Source organism: Nelumbo lutea, chromosome 8, assembly GCF_056320005.1.
Source record: "Nelumbo lutea isolate HS-2025 chromosome 8, American lotus-T2T, whole genome shotgun sequence".
Classification (NCBI taxonomy): domain Eukaryota; kingdom Viridiplantae; phylum Streptophyta; class Magnoliopsida; order Proteales; family Nelumbonaceae; genus Nelumbo; species Nelumbo lutea.
This window is the reverse complement of record NC_142691.1, coordinates 7,421,808-7,440,640: the sequence shown is the minus strand read 5'-3', so window position 1 is coordinate 7,440,640 and position 18,833 is coordinate 7,421,808. Positions and strand designations below refer to the sequence as shown.

At 39.0% G+C, this 18,833-nt stretch overlaps 1 protein-coding gene and 1 pseudogene across 2 annotated transcripts in view; both read right to left on the bottom strand.

Annotated features, from left to right (window-relative positions):
• Positions 1–18,833, bottom strand: part of LOC148842470 (DNA repair protein RadA-like protein) — a 70,470-nt gene that overhangs the window by 14,788 nt on the left and 36,849 nt on the right. For both annotated transcript variants that reach the window (XM_088958583.1, XM_088958582.1), the window contains exons 6-9: positions 10,431–10,538; positions 9,207–9,269; positions 7,529–7,609; positions 4,712–4,777 (exon numbers count right to left, since the gene is read on the bottom strand). In XM_088958583.1, the coding sequence (XP_088814709.1) occupies positions 4,712–4,777; positions 7,529–7,609; positions 9,207–9,269; positions 10,431–10,538 (318 nt within the window). The remainder of the gene's footprint in view (positions 1–4,711; positions 4,778–7,528; positions 7,610–9,206; positions 9,270–10,430; positions 10,539–18,833) is intronic.
• On the bottom strand, positions 5,613–6,106 carry LOC148842471 (large ribosomal subunit protein eL38z/eL38y pseudogene; annotated as a pseudogene).

The following is an 18,833-nucleotide window of genomic DNA, read 5'->3' as shown; positions in this document are numbered from 1 at the left end:
AAGGTCTTTCAGAAAGGAACTTAAATTCTACCTTCATCACCATTATCCCCAAAAAGAGCAGTGGAAGTGTGTACAAAATTATTTCAAAGGTACTTTAAAATTAATGGAGAAAGTGATGGGAAACATTATTTTTGAATCTCAAGGTGCTTTTGTATAGGGTAGATTAATCCTTGATGGAGTGTTAGCGGCAAAGAAGTTGGGCTGAATTTCTAGTAAATTGGACATGAAAAAGCCATATGACCATTTTAATTGAATGTTCTTGGACTGTTGAGAGAAGTAACTTCTGATAATCTAGATGGTAACTCATGTTTGATGGTGTGCTAGTGGCAAATGAGTGAATTGATGCTAGATTAAGAAGTGAAAAGGCTGGGCTGCTTTGCAATATTGATTTGGAGAAGGCTTATGATCATGTGAATTGGTAGTTATTACATCATGAGAAGAATGAATTTTGGTCCAAAATGGAGAACTTGGGTAAAGGTCACTTCCACCCCTCTTTTCAGTAATGGTACATGGGGTCGCTATCAGGAGCTTCAAAAGTTCAAGAGGAATCAATCCAGGGGACCCCTATCTCCCTTTTTCATATCAGTCATGAAAGCTCAAAGCCCTAAATAAAATGGCCTGTATTGGGAGGCCTAGCAGAAGGTTTGGTAGTGGAGGAAGAGAGGGTGGAAGTCTCTTTGCTACAGTAAGCAGATGACACATTATTCTTTTGCAATGCATTACAAGAGCAGCTAGAAAAATTAATGGCAATACTAAGGTGGTTTGGAGTGGTATCTGGACCACACAAGGGAACACACATACGAGGGGGGCTGCAAAACCTGGAGCAATGGGCAGAAGAATGGGGGTGTAAGATGGAAAGCTGCCATCAAATAATCCGGGAATGCTTTTGGGAGCCAATTGTGGACAGGCTGGAAAAGAAATTTGATTCTTGGAAAGCCAAATACCTCTCAAAGAATGGTAAACTTACACTGCTGAAAAGTGTGCTTCAGCAGTGTATTGCGTCACAAGAACAATTGGAAAATCTCAAAGCTGTTCTCAGGAGGTTCAAAGTTGTGACGGCATTCATATAAACATGCACAAAAGCAAGATTATGGCAGTTGGAGAAGTGACTGATATAGATTCTAGAGTGGTACAGAGGGTTGGGGATGTAAAGTAGGGACTAGGGATGCTCCCAACAAAGCATTTGGGGATGCCATTGGGAGCCAAATGCATCTCTATATCAAATTGGGAACCAATTGCAGAACATATGGAGAGAAAGATGGGCTAGCGGAAATCTAAGACTCTAAGTACCTGTCAAAGGAAGAGAAGCTTACTCTACTCAAGAGTATCTTATCAACTAAAATGGTGGCAATACTAGGAAGAAAATAAAAAAAAAAAAAAGTTAAGGATTGGAAGGAAAAGTTTGAGTGCCACTTGGTCTACTGGTACAAGGTTTGTACTCCTAAGAAAAATGGAGGGCTAAGAGAGTAGGAGTCAGAAAATTGGAGGCAAATACAACATTATTGAGCAAGTGTCGGGAGGTATTATGAACAGCTAGCAAGTTTGTGGAGGGTTATTTTGGCCAAATTTAGCTCAAGAATAACAGATTGGAGTCCAGGCACTGTGAGCCTCTTATGGACGTTCAGTTTGGAAGAGAGTCAGAAAAGCACACAAACATTTCATAAATGGTATATAAGAAATCAAGTGGGAAATGGCCAAAAGGTTAAGTTTTGGAAGGACATGTGTGATGACTAGTCTTTCCCAATGCTCTACAACATAACTCAAAAAAAAGTGTGGTTGAGAGTTTCTAATTCTGATCAGCAATAATGAAATTGTCCAGAATCCCCGATTCAGAAGCAGCTTAAATAATTCAGAGGCGAAGTGTTGTATTTGCTACAAAAACTATACACGGTCAAGAAAAACATGAATAGAGATGAGAGAAGGTCATGACCATGAAAGAGTTCAGGGACTTTCCAAGTGAAGTCCTTCTACAATAAACTGTCACAGTTCCCTGAAATATCTTCTCCAACCTTTAGAATCTGGTGTGCAAATGTTCCATCTAAACGGCCTTCTTTGTGTGGACCTCAACCCGGAATTGAAACTTGACAAGGAACAATTTATTGGAAGAGGGGAATATAGAAAATATAGTAGTTGTTTGCTGTGTGGGAGGTGTGGAGGATATACTGCTGCACTGTTTTTTCTCCTACTGGATTTGGATAAAAGTTCTAGGCCTTTTTGGAATCATTGGATGCTTCCCTAAATCAGTAAAGGAATTCCTAGAAGGTGGAATTTAGGTGGTTTCAGTAAAAGGGGTAAAGTGACTTGGAAGGCAGTACCTGCTGCTGTTTTTTGGATAAATGGGTTAGGGGTGTGGACAGCCTGCTCTGAAGGGATACCGAATGCATTGCACATATCTCATTTTTAACTGCATATTAATAAATTCTTATAATTATCCATAAAAGAAAAGGTAAACTCAGGTGAGGTGGTGGTGAAAAGGATAGTAGGAGTGCTTCTTTCTTGGTTAGTCAACCGAAATCTCTTTAGTTTTAGAAATTATAGACTTATAGTTCCTTTTTATCATGGAAATCCGTTATTGTATATAGGTCCTTTTGTTTATCTTTTCATTAGTAAAATACTGTTTTTCAAAAAAAAAAAAGTAAAAGAAAATTGAATTTTCGTGGCTGTTGTTTAAGCAACCTAGGGCCATCTGGTATGGGTAGAGCTGTAAGAGATGATGGTAGAAATGTATTATTAAGTTTATCTGGACCTGCTGCAATTGTTATCTTACTAAAAGCAAAGTTGTCAGATCTATTGCAAGCACTACAGTTGGTTTAATCAGAAGGGTAGACAGACTTACAGGTTGAAAGAGACTGCCAAGTGGTAAAAAATTGGAAAATGTTTTGGAGGAAGTGCCTTTTAAGGCACCTGATGAGGAAAGTAAGAGCTTTGGCATCCACCCTGAATTACTTGTTCAGGAGGATTCTCAAAGCAGCAAATTGCTTGGTAGGTTCTTTAGCTGGATCAGGTGTTACAAGAAATGTTTTGTTATCAGGTGAACCAGGATTGGAGGTAGAGTTGCAATTGGATTATTTATAAAGGGTGGGGGAGTCAGATACATGCTGTTTTAATTGTATGCTGCCATCCTTTTTCAGGCTAGTAGAGATCTACCGAATACCAATTTATACATGCTATATAAAATTCCTATTACTGTTGCTTGTTAAAAATAAGAAAAACTGCCATTAAACAGAATGGAATGGCAAAGCAAGGGTGCCAACCAGCAGGTTGGTAAGGTCTACTGCTGGTCGTAGCAAAGACTTGGGAAATCCTGCCTGCACCTGGATTGGGTGGGGGGGTGGGGGTGGGGGTGGGGGGGGGGATGGGCTACCCCCATTGTGTAGCCCTTCAAAAAAAAAAAAAAAAAAAAAAAAAAAGAATGGTATGGCAAAACAGGATTCATGTAGCCGATCTCATATAGTTAGGATAAGACTTAGATGAATTGATGATAATGATAATCAAAAACAAGAAAAGTTTACGAGGTTTCTTTCCTTTGATATACACCAAAAAATACAAATGGACCATATATTACTAAATGGAATCCTATAGCCATAGGAAACTTAAAGCTAAGAAAAACTTGCAAGCTGAACTGGAAAGAGGCAAGTCTAAGAAAGGTCAGAGAGGGAGCAAAAGAGTTCAAAAAGATCAGAAGCACTCTGATGAAAGAGAAACAAATAATCAAATGCATTTACACATAATGTATCAATTAGAAATCTAACTACCTTATGATTAAGATGTTTGACCGTGAGCACCTAGTCAGGGATGATCCACAATTCCAGATGAAGGCTTCAATTCTAGGAAGGACCCAACAAGTGCAACCCAACCAGTATATAAAGTTGCTGAGAGGATACCAATGCCTAAATCCATTTATTTTCCCTTTCACTTTTTGATCTATAACAATAGTATGTCAAAATGATCTGTATGTATAAAGCCTCAAGACTCACAACAAAAGGATTTATGGGAAGCCCAATACCCTCAAATATGGGTCCCATGCAAAAGTGCAAGAAAAGAGGCCTTCAAATCTAATGCCTAAATCAATCAAAATATAAATTAGAATGGAATTTATGAAGAAAGAACATGAGAATCACATCAAAAAATAGAATTTTGGTGTCAAAGATAAAATACACAAATCAAGAAAGACTTCCTAGTTTCAAGAAAAGATGATGATGGATTGTTTATGGGTAGCCACCTGCCTCACTCTGAGAATGAGGAAGTTAGGAACAGAAGGAATTGGTATGATCTATTTTGTCTTAGATCTTATTGTCCAACCAGAACCAAATAGCATAGGTCCTTAGCTTTTTCCAAAGCTTAAAAACTCCTATGTATACTTGATCCATACAAAGTTGTGTTGGAGAAAAATCTAGTAATATTAGTAATGAGGCAACAAAATACAAGGGATTACGGAAACATGCCTATCAGAATAAAAAAAACAAAGGTTTGATGTACTAGCAGAAAGAGATTTTGGATATATTGCACCATCTAGATTTTAAAATCATTCATGAATAAAGGCAATGCACAACGATTATGTAGATGATCTGGCAGGTAGACCAAACTTTTTTAATCAAAAGACATTGTTGTCAGTTGTTTACCAGATATAGCTTTCCTAGAGGTAAGGTTTCTAGGCCAAACCAAAGATAATAATATATTAGCTTTTTCACAGGTTTCTAGCATCAAATACCTCATCAGTGGATCCAAAACGGTTTTTCACAGGTCGAAGTAAACGATGAGTTGTGTGCTTCTCACCCTGAAAATCAAAATAATATTCCAGATTATTTTGAATAAAAAGAAAATAAGCTTAGAAACTCTGGATGCAATAAATGAACTTCTTAACTCAATCCTGTGTCATCATATTTGTTTGTTCTTGCAATAGAGGGTTTGTGAAGGCCAATTATGAAAGCAGAATCAGAAAACAGGGTTCATGAGATTGCTATTGGTAAAAGGGCTTCTCAGATTTCTCACTTACTGTTTGCTGATGATGTTTTGGTTTTTGGGAGAGCTTCTCAAAATGAGGCTGGAGAATGAATGGACATTTTTAATAAGCTTCATGGTATGTTGGGCCAAAAATTGGGCTTCTTTATATAGACATTCATATTAAGAATGCTTAAATCCTTAGAAGGCAATGGGAAGTCAGGACAGAAATGAGCTAAATGAGGGACATGAATCATACCCCCTCCCCCCCCCCCCCCCAAAAAAAAAAAAAAAAAACAAAAACAAAAAACCAATAAAATAAAAGCTACCAATAAGGAGTTCTGAGGAGAAAACTAGCAAAATCATGTACATGTGGTCAATTTCATGATTTCTGGGTGACTAATCTTGGTCAAGTTCAATTTTTTAAAACATATTTTTCTAGTTTTTTGGTTAGAAGGAATAGATTACCTCATCTTACAGGAATGTGGAAAATTTTGAAAAGTTGATGTCAGAAGCTTGTCATTTTTCTTGCAGCCCAAATTTAGTGTCCTTAGATAAGCTTCTTCGACGTCTACCCAATTAGACCAAGAACTTGTGAACCAACATGTTTTGAGAAAATTATGGTCATTTTATGAGTAGGATTTATTCCGTTCAAAATCAAGGCGAAATCACCCCCAAAAATATATTGTCAACATTCACTAGTATAAATTCAAAATACGTAACATTGAAACTAAAGAAAGCAACTCTAGCTCCCAGAAACATGCTCAGATCAGATTTTTATATATAAAAAAAAAGCTCAGATCCTCCTCATTCACAGATCTTGGACACTCAAACCTGGAGGAAGAAACTGCTTCAACTTATCTGTCTTCTCCGAGTCAAACACACAGAGTGTGTACAGGTACTTGGAGCAGCGGACCTTGAACTTATCCACATCTTTGCTTCTTTTGATTTTGACAGAACGTGCATCTTTCCTTCTTGCTGTCAGAAGGAAATCCTTGATCTCGTAGATCTGCTTCGGCATTTTCGCTGGATTTCAATGAAGAGAAGCACCCAATCGCCAGAAGTTGCATGTCCTGGCCCTTTATGAGTAGGATTTATTTCTCTAACAGAACTGCAGTCGTTCTATTTCAAGGCCTAAGAATTATTTGTGGATGCATGGTTTTGGTTGGATTGTGTGTGTTTTGGAGTTATTCAAAGTCCAAAGTTCATATCTAAGTTTCCTTATGAGTTTAGGTTTACCTTAGTCCTAATGCAATGGAGACGCTTCTACTTATATTTCAACTTTCAAGCTAAATTTGGAGTGGATAAAGGGAGATCCAAGTCCCTATTTTGAGTCCATAAATTGTAATTGTAATCATCAGAAGGCATTTGATGCATAAGAGTTGAAAGAATTGTGCTTATGGAAACTTGCTCCAGCGCCTCTTCTCTCTCTTGTCTAATAATTCATTATTCTTTTCTTTGTCTTATTTATTGTGAATGTGGGAGCTTTCTCCATCTTTAGTTTTTTTCTAATTTCGTATTGTTGAGAATTTCTATTCAGCAACACTATCCTTCAGTCTAGCCAGCTGCATTTCATCTTTCACCATTATTTTCCATCTCACATCCCCACATTCTGCTGCATATTTATTGGGCCACCATCAGTTAATATTATCATGGGTGTTCATGGGTCGGGTTGGGTCGGTTTAGTGGGATTTTACCGACCCGACCTGGTCGGGTTACCTAAGGTGGGAACCGAAACCGACCCACTGATAGGCCAAACTGACCTGGTCAGTTTGAGTCAGGTTGGGTCGGTTTTGGTTTTGCTCCTGTACAAAGCCGAATAAAATCTGAATTAGTTGATAATTTGATATTCAAGAGTCCAAGATAAATCTAAATTTAATTCAGGTCAAGAATAAAATCAATAAATTCTTCATGTAAAAACAAGTGTCAAGTAAGAAATAAAAACAATCATAAATTGAACATCATTTCAGCCATCTCCTATGATAAAACTTAAATGAAAAGTTAATCACAAAAGTTGTTCATTAATCACTAATCCAAAGTTGCTTGCAACCATTCAAAAAGGTGGCCTAATTGAATTCTAATTGTAATTGCCTAATAGGGCCTTCTAGAGTTCTAGTTCTAGTAGAAGTCTAGAAGTAGAAGACTAGTAGGAATTAGGAAACTACTCAAACTAGGAAGTAGGAACTACCAAACTAGTAGAATACTAGTTCGGTTCGGGTCGGATTGGTTTCGGTTTTCACGCAAGAAAACCAAAACCGACCCAATATATCGGTTAATGTATGTGCCCAACCCGGAACCGACCGGTACGGATGAAAACCCGGCTGACTCGGGTTGGGTCGGTCCGGGTTGGTCGGTTTGGTCGGGTTGGGCATTCTTATGAACAGCCCTATAGAGGATGATGTAAACAGATACCTAACTTCAATAACAAAACAATACACATTTTGCTCAAGACATGAGGTCCAGCTCTAAATCCAGTTAATGTTAAAAAGAACATAGATCAACGATCCATAGCATGGAATGGGAAACCCAGATATTTGTATGTCAAGAATCTAATGTAAGTTGGGTAACAATGTAACGAGGTACCAACTTCCAGATATAGAACAACATCCACAATGTGCTCCAAGACACGAGGTCCAGCTATGTCTCCAGTCTTTGTCACATGTCCAATCTGAAATACATTTAAACAAAAAACTTAACTCCCCAAACAATAAGAAAAGTTCCAAGCTTCTAATACAATTCCAACATTGAATCAGCATGACAACATTCAAAGAATATCCCAGTGTCATTATTTTACCATCTAAATGCAGTCTCGCTTGGGGACTTTCCTAAATGGATGAAGCATCTGTGCCAGACACATCTGAAAACAACACTCCATGAATAATGTAACCTTTTCTCTTTTGTCCATGCCTACTTGACATAAATGAACAGCTGGTATATTGTGAATGCAATTTTCCTTATAGAACATTAACTACATAATAGAGATAAATAGTTAAATACAATTTTAGAGTTAAAAAAAAAACTGTTTTAATGGAATGTGCTTTTCTTTAGACATGTCCATGAGTTTTTTCATCTTGCCCAGTCAGATTTTCAACATGTGTTGAATTCCAATACCCTTGCCCATGTGCAAAAGCAGAAAAGATTGTGAACAAATAGTGGCATACTCTTTGAACAGTTTGGGAAGAAAGAAATGCAAGGATCTTCTTAGAGAAATCACAGTCAAAGAGAGTATTAATGAAGGGTGCCTTATCACCTCAGTGTTACCTAGGCGATGAGTTTTTTAAAATAAAAAATTTTAAATCCTAGGGTAGTTCCCTAGGTTTCATAATATTCAACAGTAATCTTTAATAATAATTACCATAATCCCCATAAATAAGTATGAACCTCATATCAAAACATAGAAAATCAACATATTTATGAGAAGAAAAAGAAAGTATTCCTTGGTTTCTCTTTTGTTTTGATTGGATAAAATCTTCAAGTTCTTCCTCGCTTATCAGCTCAGGTTTTGAAGTCTTGAAGGATTCAAAACTACATGTGATGATTAAATAAGAAATAAATAAAAAAACTAGTATAAGAATTATAAAAAAAAATACTATAAGCCCACAAAATGAATAATTTAGTGTAAAAATATCTATTGAGATATTATAATATCATAAAAATATCATGTGGCACCTTTTACAAAAACATGTAGGTGCTTGGGCAATGTGAACCACCAAGGGCGCCTTATCACCTAGGTGACAACTTCATCATAATCAACTTTGGAAGAGTCAAAGAGTGCAATAATTGTAAGAAATTGAGAGGTCTAAGCAACATAAATTTTGGCTGTAGAGGAATCAGAATGAAGATTCACATATTTAAGGAGCATTTTGAATGAAGGTCACTACAATAATACTGACATATTGACGAAAGCTTTCCCATCTGAATGGCTTCTCCTAATTCATGAAGTAAAAGATATGCATACTTATATTTATTAATTACTACTTACAATAAGTAAATGGGATGAGCTCCCTCATGAAGAGACCCAAAAAGGGAAGAAAAACTGACCTACAAACTAGAGAATGGAACTAGGCTTGTCAAATTCTAGAAGATTCCTACTCAGATAATATTAACTGCATTCATGACACCATGGTATCCCTACATATCTTTAAAGGGTGTAATTTGATTTTGCCCTTCTGGATTCCTTTGATTAAATGCTTAAACAATCTCAGGTCAACTAGAAATCAAGCAACAATTGCATACATGATACACTTGAAGCAAAGATAACTAACCACAAGAATAGGTATATTTGTCCTCTTAGCAAAGCACAGCAAAGCTGTAGTGCACTCCTTCACCTGTTAGAAATCAAGGAAAAGTGAGCTATTTTAGTGAGACAATTAGGATTAGCATATATAATCTCGAAACCACAATATAAAGTCCTCTTTTCAAAAATTTTAGCTCAGTTAAAGGTTGGGCTTTTTTTTAGAAGAGGTAAAGTATCAATTCATTAAAATAGAAAGAAAAAACACCCATGTACAACTAGAGGCTGTACAATGGGAGAATACATAATACATTAGACCATTATCCCAGTTAAAGGTTGTGCTATTATCACAGCCAAAAACAAGAAAGAATCACCATTATAGAAGCATTATACTTATACTGCCAATATGTAATCATATTGAAGAAAAACAAATCAATTCAGCAAGCATGTAAAGAGCCACTATGTAATCATCATTCCAGTTAAAGGCTGTGCTGTTGTCACAGCCAAAAACAAGAAATAATCACCATTATAGAAGCAATATGCTTATACTGCCAATATGTAATCATATTGAAGAAAAACAAGTCAATTCAGCAAGCATGTAAAGAGCAAGCTGAAAATCAAGGATATTACAGTAGAAGTGAACTTGTATTGAAAGAGTTGACAGATGGATGTAATCACCATTATAGAAGCAAGCATGTAATCATATTGAAGAAAAACAAGTCAATTCAGCAAGCATGTAAGTACCAATCAAGTGAACTTGTATTGAAAGAGTTGACAGATGGATTAACCCTTACTTTAACCAAACTTCTATGTACACTCAAAAATAAATCACCCATCCTTGTTCCATCAAGGGCAATTTCAGCATTACAAGTTATTACCTCAGCGAACTTACAACTTAAGAATGTTGAGGCTGTTTACAGCACGCTTACCTCATTTTTAAAGCTGAAAACTAAGAATAGAAGTTCTCCCATTTACAATATTTGGAAAACCGTCTCCTGACCTTGAAAATGAATTTTGCAGCTACTGACAAAAAATGGAGGTTAACAAAGTTCACACACAGCACACCTTTTGTCACTAGAATTTAGTTCATTTATCATGGCAGGGAACTTGAAAGCATTAATTCATTAATGAGCAAAGCTACAGAATGCATTGGAAAAGAGTTCTAGTGACCAGGAGATGGTTGGTTAAAGCATGATTTCCTACACTAATCAAGTCATATGACATATGGAGAACCCAAAGAGTTCAAAAATCCAACCTGTGGGAGACCTCCAGGACTTCCAGTCACACCTTTCAAATAAACTGTCTGAATAGAATCAACAATTAAAGCCCGTGGACAGAGTTTTTGGACTTTTTCCAATATGTCCTGAAAAAGAACAAGACCACATATCATCCAATCTGAATCCATAATCTCTAGAACATTGTAAAAGGAAAAAAGTTGGGAACTTCTTTCATGATCCATCATTCATCTATAGATCATGGGACTATGTACCTAAAGTGATGCTGAAGACCTCACTATTGCATGTACATGCAAGTATTAAACAAATTTCACATGCATAAGTATCAAGCATTTGTTTGAGATATTGGCTAATTTTCATAAAATTCAAGCTGAATTTTTGTTTTGGCTACAAAAATCCAAGCTGGAGTTTGATTTTTGAAAAAAAAATATATCCTTCACAAATATGCACAGCTATGTAAATTTTTAAAACTTTCAAAACTCATAGTATTGCATAGAGGCTATCAAAAATAAATAGTATTTAATAAACAATTTTGCATATTTAGAAGATTAATGAGCTTTTGTTATCAGTAAAAAAACAAGTTTATCAAAATCAATGAGAAAAAAGATGTGAGCTTTAGGTAATATTTGGAAGCATGAAATCAGATACCTTCAAATTCTAATTAGATCTTATTGGTATAGGAGTTAATTTTTGTGTTTGAAGACTGATTAAACTATCATGTTGGAGTTGTTAACGAGAGTAGCTATTGCAGTTCTTCTATTTAAACATGGGGATGAGGACATAATTGTCTGTATGAAAGTTTTAAAATGTTAAAAGAGTAAAGGATATATTCATGCACACAACTATAAGTGATAAGTGTAAATCCAATTATTATTTTTTTTTATCAATAACACTTTCATTAATTCATTATTAGAAAATTTACAAGTGGAAGACAAACACACTTATCTTCCAAGAGCCACAAAGAGCTTCAAGAAAGGAAAAAAGAAAAAAGACAATAGACACTAATGTTACAGCTTAGCCCAAAACAGTGAATCCCTTTCTGCCCCTTGTTTAGCTAAACCGTCAGCTAGGGAATTAGCCGATCTTTTAATCCAACATGTCTTAACTTCCATCTCCCTCACCAGCCACTTGAATTTCCTCCTCTCATTATTGTACTTCCATAAACCATTTTGATCTTTAGTCAGCCACCCTATCACCACCTCTGAATTCCCTTCAATTATGAGTTTCTTGATGTTCAATTCCTTAGCTTTCCGGGCTCCTTCCATAACTGCAAGGATCTCAGCTCTAAGGGAGTCACTCACTCCAATTGGGCCTGAGAACATAGCATAGATGACCCCATTTTCATCCCTAAAAACACCCCCAATCCCCGATTGTCCCGGGTTCCCCCTACTACACCCATCAAAGTTTAATTTCAAGAATCCACTATGTGTGGGGGGGGGGGGGTCCAAGCCACACTCATTACTGACTTGGTCTACGTGCAATTTGCAATTTCACCCCACTTCCTCAGCATGTCATCCACAGTGTAATCTGTGAATAGTTCCAAAGATTTCAGCCACTGTACTGCCCTAATATGTATGATAGCCCTTAGATCTGCTGCTCCTCTCTGAGTTTCTGAGAATATCCTGGAGTTTCTTTCTTCCCACAGTGTCCAACATACTGCAGCCCTTAGTCCTCTCCACATTGTCCTTCCCCTTTTTATCCGCCACCTGAAAAAGGAAGGGGAGAAAAGGCCCTGCAAGTCTTATGGGGGATTCCAGCTGCATCCAAATAAGGAGAAAGCCCAATCCCAAATTGACCTTGCAAAGTGGCAAGACGCCAGTAGGTGAAAACCAGCCTCCCCATCCGCTTTACATAGAACACCCCACTGAGGTGACAAGCAAGTATTGGGTCTCTTCTTTTGGAGTAAATCACCAGTATTGATTCTTTCCAGATAGGCTTCCCAACAAAAACTACCAACCCTAGGGGGTATTGCTCTGCACCAAACCTCACCAACAGGGAAAGGGGGAAGGTTAGGACTGGTGGACTAACTTAAGACTTTGAAGAACGAAGCACAAGAGAAAGTGCCATTGGGGGTAGGTGTCCAAATTCTAGAATCCACCCTAGTGGGGTCTAAGACAATGTTATCAAGAAGTACAAAAAGGCTCGAAATACTGTCGAAGTCTAAGTCCCTCAAATCCCTTCTTAGACCCAAGTTCCACCCAATCCCAGAAGTGGAAGAGGACAGAGTGGTGAAAGACGAGATCGACTCATTTTTCAAATCAGAAAGAGCATACAAAGACGGAAACTGATCCTTTAGAGGGGCGCTCCCCACCCAGGTAGGTTCCCAAAATTTTATGGAGTTACCGGAATTCAAGTCATATCTGATATTAGGGAAGAAAACTGGTAGCAGGTCACGAATGAATTTCCAAGGAGAATTGCTTGTGGTCCTAGCTCTGATTCTAGCATCCCATCTATTGTGCTCCAGCCCATGTATACTTGCCACTATTCTAGCCCATAGCTTCTCCTTCTCCATAGGAAATCTCCACAACCACTTCCCCAATAGAGTCATATTCCTTCTCCTAATACTCCCAAGCCCCAAACCACCACATGACTTACTCCTACACACTATCTCCAAGCTAACTCTATGATCCCTCTTCTCCTCTCCCGGCTCCCACAGGAAATCTCTCATTAGCTTCTCTAATCTGTTAGCAATCTTCACTGAGATTTTAAATACCGACATGAAAAAGATGGGTAAGTTAGCCAGCGTGGCCTTAATTAGTGTAATTCTCCCACCAAGAGAGAGGTAGTTCTTTTTCTAGGATACCAATCTTTTTTCAAACCTTTCCATCATCGGGTTCCAAAAACTCTCTCTCATGGGATTATCACCTAATGGCAACCCTAAGTAGTTCAAAGGCCACCCCGAAACTTCACAACCCAGCACTTCAGCACTCTCCCTGATCTCTCCCTCCTCCAAATTCACCCCCACTACACAACTTTTCCCAAGGTTAACCTTCAAATTGGACATTTTCTCAAACAGTTGTATCACCAACTTCAAGTTTCTGATATACCTCACATTACCGCCTTCACAAAACAGAATCGTGTCATCAGCAAACTGTAAGTGAGTGAACCTCCCAACTCTCCAGCCTCTAATGAGCCCCCTAGAATATGCTCTGTGAATCAGTTTCCCCAAAACCTCCGCAATTAGAATGAACAAGAAAGGAGAAAGGGGGGTCTCCTTGTCTTATACCCCTACTGGCTGGAAAGAAATCTACTACTGTCCCATTCACTAGCACTGAATAATGACAATTCCGGACACAGCCCATGATCCACTTACACCATCTAGCCCCAAACCCAAATTTAGTCAAAACTTTCCTCAAGAAATCCTAGTCCACCAAGTCATAAGCCTTTTCCAAGTCCAGCTTACAGACCACTCCCTTCTTCTTATCCCTCTTAAAGTTCTCCACACTCTCATTTGCAATTAAAATCTGATCTGTAATTTGTCTTCCACTCACAAAAGCTCCTTGATAATGTGTAATGATATCTGGCAGTACCTTCTTTAATCTCAAAGACAAAACTTTTGCAATGATCTTATACAAGCTATTAACCAAGCTAATAGGCCTAAAATCCTTCGGGTAGGATGCATCTTTTTTTTCTGGAATTAAGGCTATAAATGTAGAGTTCATGCCCGGATTGACAATTCCTTTCCTGAAAAATTCCTCAAACACCCGCAAGAGATCATCTTTCAAGATATCCCAACAATCCTAATAAAAAGCCATTGTGAACCCATCCGGCCCTGGAGCTTTTGTTCTATCCATAGAAAACACGGCCTCCTTGATCTCTTCTAGATTAAAGCTTCTTTCCAACCTTCACCTGTTCTCCACCCCTACATCTGGCCAATCCAAACCTTCTACCCACACCCTTCTACTCACAGGCCTTCTTAGAATAGATTTGAAATGCTCCACACAGGCCCTGGCAATCTCCTCTTGTTGCACTAACTCAACTCCATCTACTACCAATTTGGAAATAAAGTTATTCCTTCTCCTTCCATCTGCTAGAGAGTGGAAATACCTAGTGTTTCTGTCTCCCTCTCGCAACCATTTACACTGAGATTTTTGCCTCCAACTAATTTCCTCCTTGTGCAGGCAATCCTCTAACTGTCTTCTCAAGTCTCTCCTAAGATCATTGTCTTCCTCTCCAAATTCTCCCCTTTCCTCTTTAGAGTCAAGGCTTTCAATCTTATCCATCAGGTCTCCCTTTCTTTCTTCTATCCTCCCGAACTCCATCAAATTCCACTCCTTGATTCTTGCTTTCAAGAATTGTAGTTTCTTATGGAATCTCATCCCCTCCCATTCCACCAGCGATTTACACTCATGCCACCACTCCCTCACTTTGTTAGTAAACCCTGGATGAAATAACCACATATTTTCAAATCGAAAGGGGGTAGGACCTCCACACCTTCTTTCCTCCTTACATAACACTATGGGCCAGTGATCCGAGGTCACCCTTGGGAGAGAGCTAGAAGCCAAGGTTCCCCACTATTCTTCCCAATCCAAAGAGAACAAGAATCTATCTAGCTTAGAGCAAATGGGTCTAGATTGGAGATTTGACCATGTAAATGTCTTATGAGCTAGGGGAATCTCTTTAAGCTCAAAGGCATCCACAAAACTGTTACACTTCCTCATGCTTTTTGTCACCCTCTGGTTAACCATATTGGACTCCTTCGAGAATCTGATCACGTTGAAATCCCCACCCATGCACCAAGGCCCATCCCACAACCCTCTAACATCAGCAAGTTCCTCCCAAACTCCTTTCTATCTCTGTAGTCATTCGATCCATAAACATTTGTGAGCACCCACATATAATCATCCTCTTGCTGCTTAAACTTCATGGACACGGAGTACTTTCCGATCAACTCCTCCAGACCTTCAACCACATCCCTCTTCCACATTGTTACAATCCCCCTGGAAGCACCCCACGATGGAGCAGCCACCCAGCTAATCCCCCTGGCTTTCCATACACTCCTTGCCCACTTGTCATTAAACTCCATTCTCTTAGACTCTTGCAACAGCACAATGTCTAGGTCATACCGTCTTATTACCTCTTTTATTGTTGCTCTCTTCTTTGGACTCCCAATTCCCCTCACATTCCAACTAAGAATCTTCATTCCGCTTCTTTTTTTTTAAAACCCCTTGCCACCTGTTATGATTCAGCCTGCCTTAGAATTCTATCTTTTTGAGATCGGTTAGGTAGAAAGAGGTAGAAAGGTGAAAGAAAGAGAGAAAGAGAGAAGGGGAAATTCTGGTTCGAACTGGAAGTGTCAACATAACCTTCTCCCAGTCAGCCAAACAAAACTTATATTATTAAAACTGATTGAAAAGACATGTGCCCTCATTTAAGTTAGGAGCATTGGTTCCAACACAACATTACAGATCAGCAACATTAATCTAGGTAAAAAGACAAAAATACCCCTACGCTAACACTCCCTCTCAAGCTGGTGAGTATATATCATATACTCCTAGCTTGTTACATATGTAGTCCACTCTTCCCCGACTCAAGCCTTCTGTAAATAAGTCAACCCACTGATTTCCTATATTAACATGTGTAGTGTCTAATTCTCCATTCAGCACCTTCTCCCTTACAAAGTCGCAGTCAACTTCAATGTGCTTGGTTCTTTCATGAAACACCGGATTAGAGGAAATATGAACTGCAACCTGATTATCACAATAGAGCTTCATTGGAGTGTTGATGTTGTACCCTACTTCCTGTAGAAGGTTCCTTAGCCACACTAATTCACAAGCGGTGTGCACCATAGCCCTATATTCTGCTTTTGCACTACTTGCCACAACCGTCTGCTTCTCTGTAGTAGACCGCCTATCAGACATAGAACCGGCCCAATCAGCATCAGAATACCCTTCTATTTCAAGTTTTCCGCCACTCTTGTATATTAGACCGCCACCCGGAGCCCCTTTTAGATACTTCACAATTCTCAAAACTGCATTCCATTGAGGAATCAAAGGTTTTTGCATGAACTGGCTTACCACACTAACCACAAATGAGATGTCTGGTCTAGTAATGGTTAGGTAGTTCAGTCTGCCCACAAGTCGTCGGTATCTGCCAGGGTCTTCAAACACTTCACCCATATCACTACTTAGCTTGGTATTTGTGTCCATGGGTGTTTCAGCTGGTTTGGCACCCAACAAGCCTGTTTCTTCCAGAAAATCAAGCACATATTTTCTCTGTCCCCTCTATCCCCAAGAAGTATTTCAACTTACCAAGATCCTTTGTCTAAAAATGATCCTACAGATAAGTCTTCAGCTTGTCAATACCCATGTTATCATTTCCAGTAATAACAATACCATCTACATACACCACCAACAGTATTTTTCCGCTCGAAGAGTCATGACTAAATACAGAATGGTCAACTTTGCACTGTTTCATACCAAACTTCTTTACCACCTCATAGAACCTACCAAACCATGCTCGAGGAGACTGCTTAAGCCCATATATAGCCTTCCTTAGTCTATACAACTTCCATCCTCCCCCTGAGCAACAAACCCTGGAGGTTGCTCCATGTAGACCTCCTCTAGTAAGTCACCATGCAAAAAGGCATTCTTGATATCAAGCTGATATAGTGGCCACTCATACATGGCTGCAAGAGAGATCACAACACGAACTGACCCTATCTTAGCAACCGTTAGAAGGTCTCTGTGTAGTCAATACCACAGGTTTGGGAGTACCCTTTTGCAACCAATCACGCTTTCAGGCGTTCAACACTACCATTAGGCAGATCCTTAACCATAAAAACCCATTTACAACCAACAGCTTGCTTCCCAGAAGGAAGAGCAGTGAGGTCCCAAATATGATTATGATGAAGGGCAGAGAGCTCTTCTTCCATGGCTCGGCACCACCCTGGAGAGGCAAGGGCTTCCTGGACATCCTTAGGGACAACAATTGATGATAACAAGGTGACAAACTGGCGATGGGAAGCGGAAAGGTGATTAAGTGAAACATAATTAAAAATAGGATGAAATATGCAAGTGTGTTCACCTTTCCGCAAAGCAATGGGAAGGTCAAGCTCAGATGCTGAGTGAGGGTCTGGTGTCGGATCCGTCAACGGAGATGTAGCCGTAGTAGCTGGTACGCGTGGGCGATGTGTATACACATGATGGATAGGTGGGCGTTCAACAGGTGGTGGCACCGAAGGTAAGGGTTTGGTCACAGCTGGAACCAAGGGAAAAGGGTCGACAACGGGAAGTGGAAGAGGAGGAGATGATGAGGAGGAGGAAGCATCACCGGACCCCAAAAAGAACGAAGTAGACTCAAAGAAGGTGATATCAGCACACACAAAGGACCGTCGAGAACTAGGATGGTAACACCTATACCCTTTATGGGTTCGAGAATAGCCAAGGAAGATGCACTTAAGAGAACATGCATCGAACTTGTCATTCCCAGGACCCAGATTATGGACGAAGAAGACACACCCAAATACCCTCGGCGTAAGAGGAAACAGAGACAAAGTAGGAAATAAGACCTGAAACGGATAATGACCATCAAGGATGAACGTGGGCATCCGATTAATCAGAAAGCACAAGGTAAGCACTACATCACTCCAAAAGGGTTTGGGAACATGCATGTGATGCATGAGGGATCTTGCTGTTTCCAGGAGATGGCGATTCTTTCTCTCAGCCACCCCGTTTTGTTGTGGGGTGTAGGTACATGAGGTCTGATGTATAATGTCGTGTTGGTCCAGGTATTCCTGAAATGATGAGGATAAATATTCGCGGCCATTATCAGAACGAAAAACTTTGATGTGGGTACCAAATTGGTTACGAATCTCAGCATAAAATTTTTGAAAAATGATAAACAATTCACTTCTTTCTTTCATTAGATAGAGCCACATCATCCTTGAAAAATCATCTACAAAAATGACAAAATATCTGTATCCATTATATGACATCACTTTATAAGGACCCCAAACATCTGAATGAATTAAAGAAAAAGGACTCGACACACAGCTATCAACCCTATAACTAAAGGGAACACGATGGTGTTTCCCAAACTGACATGACTCACAATCCAAAACAGAAAGCTGACTCAATGACGGAACCAAAGACTTCAAGACTTTTAGCAACGGATGACCAAATCAACAGTGCCACTAGAGGGGAGAAAGGGATGACTGGAGAGTTGTTGAAGTTCTACCACCACCACCGTCAAGATAATACAGTCCACCAGCTTCATGCCCTCCACCAATCTTCATCCCCGTCTTGAGATCCTGAAAAACACACATAGAAGGATAAAAAGTAATGGAGCAATTATGTGATTTGGTCAACTTACTAACAGACATAAGATTAAAAGGCAATTTAAGAACATACAAAACTGAGGAGAGGGATACAGGATCTAGGTCAACATTACCAACACCACAAATTGAGGATGTGGAACCATTA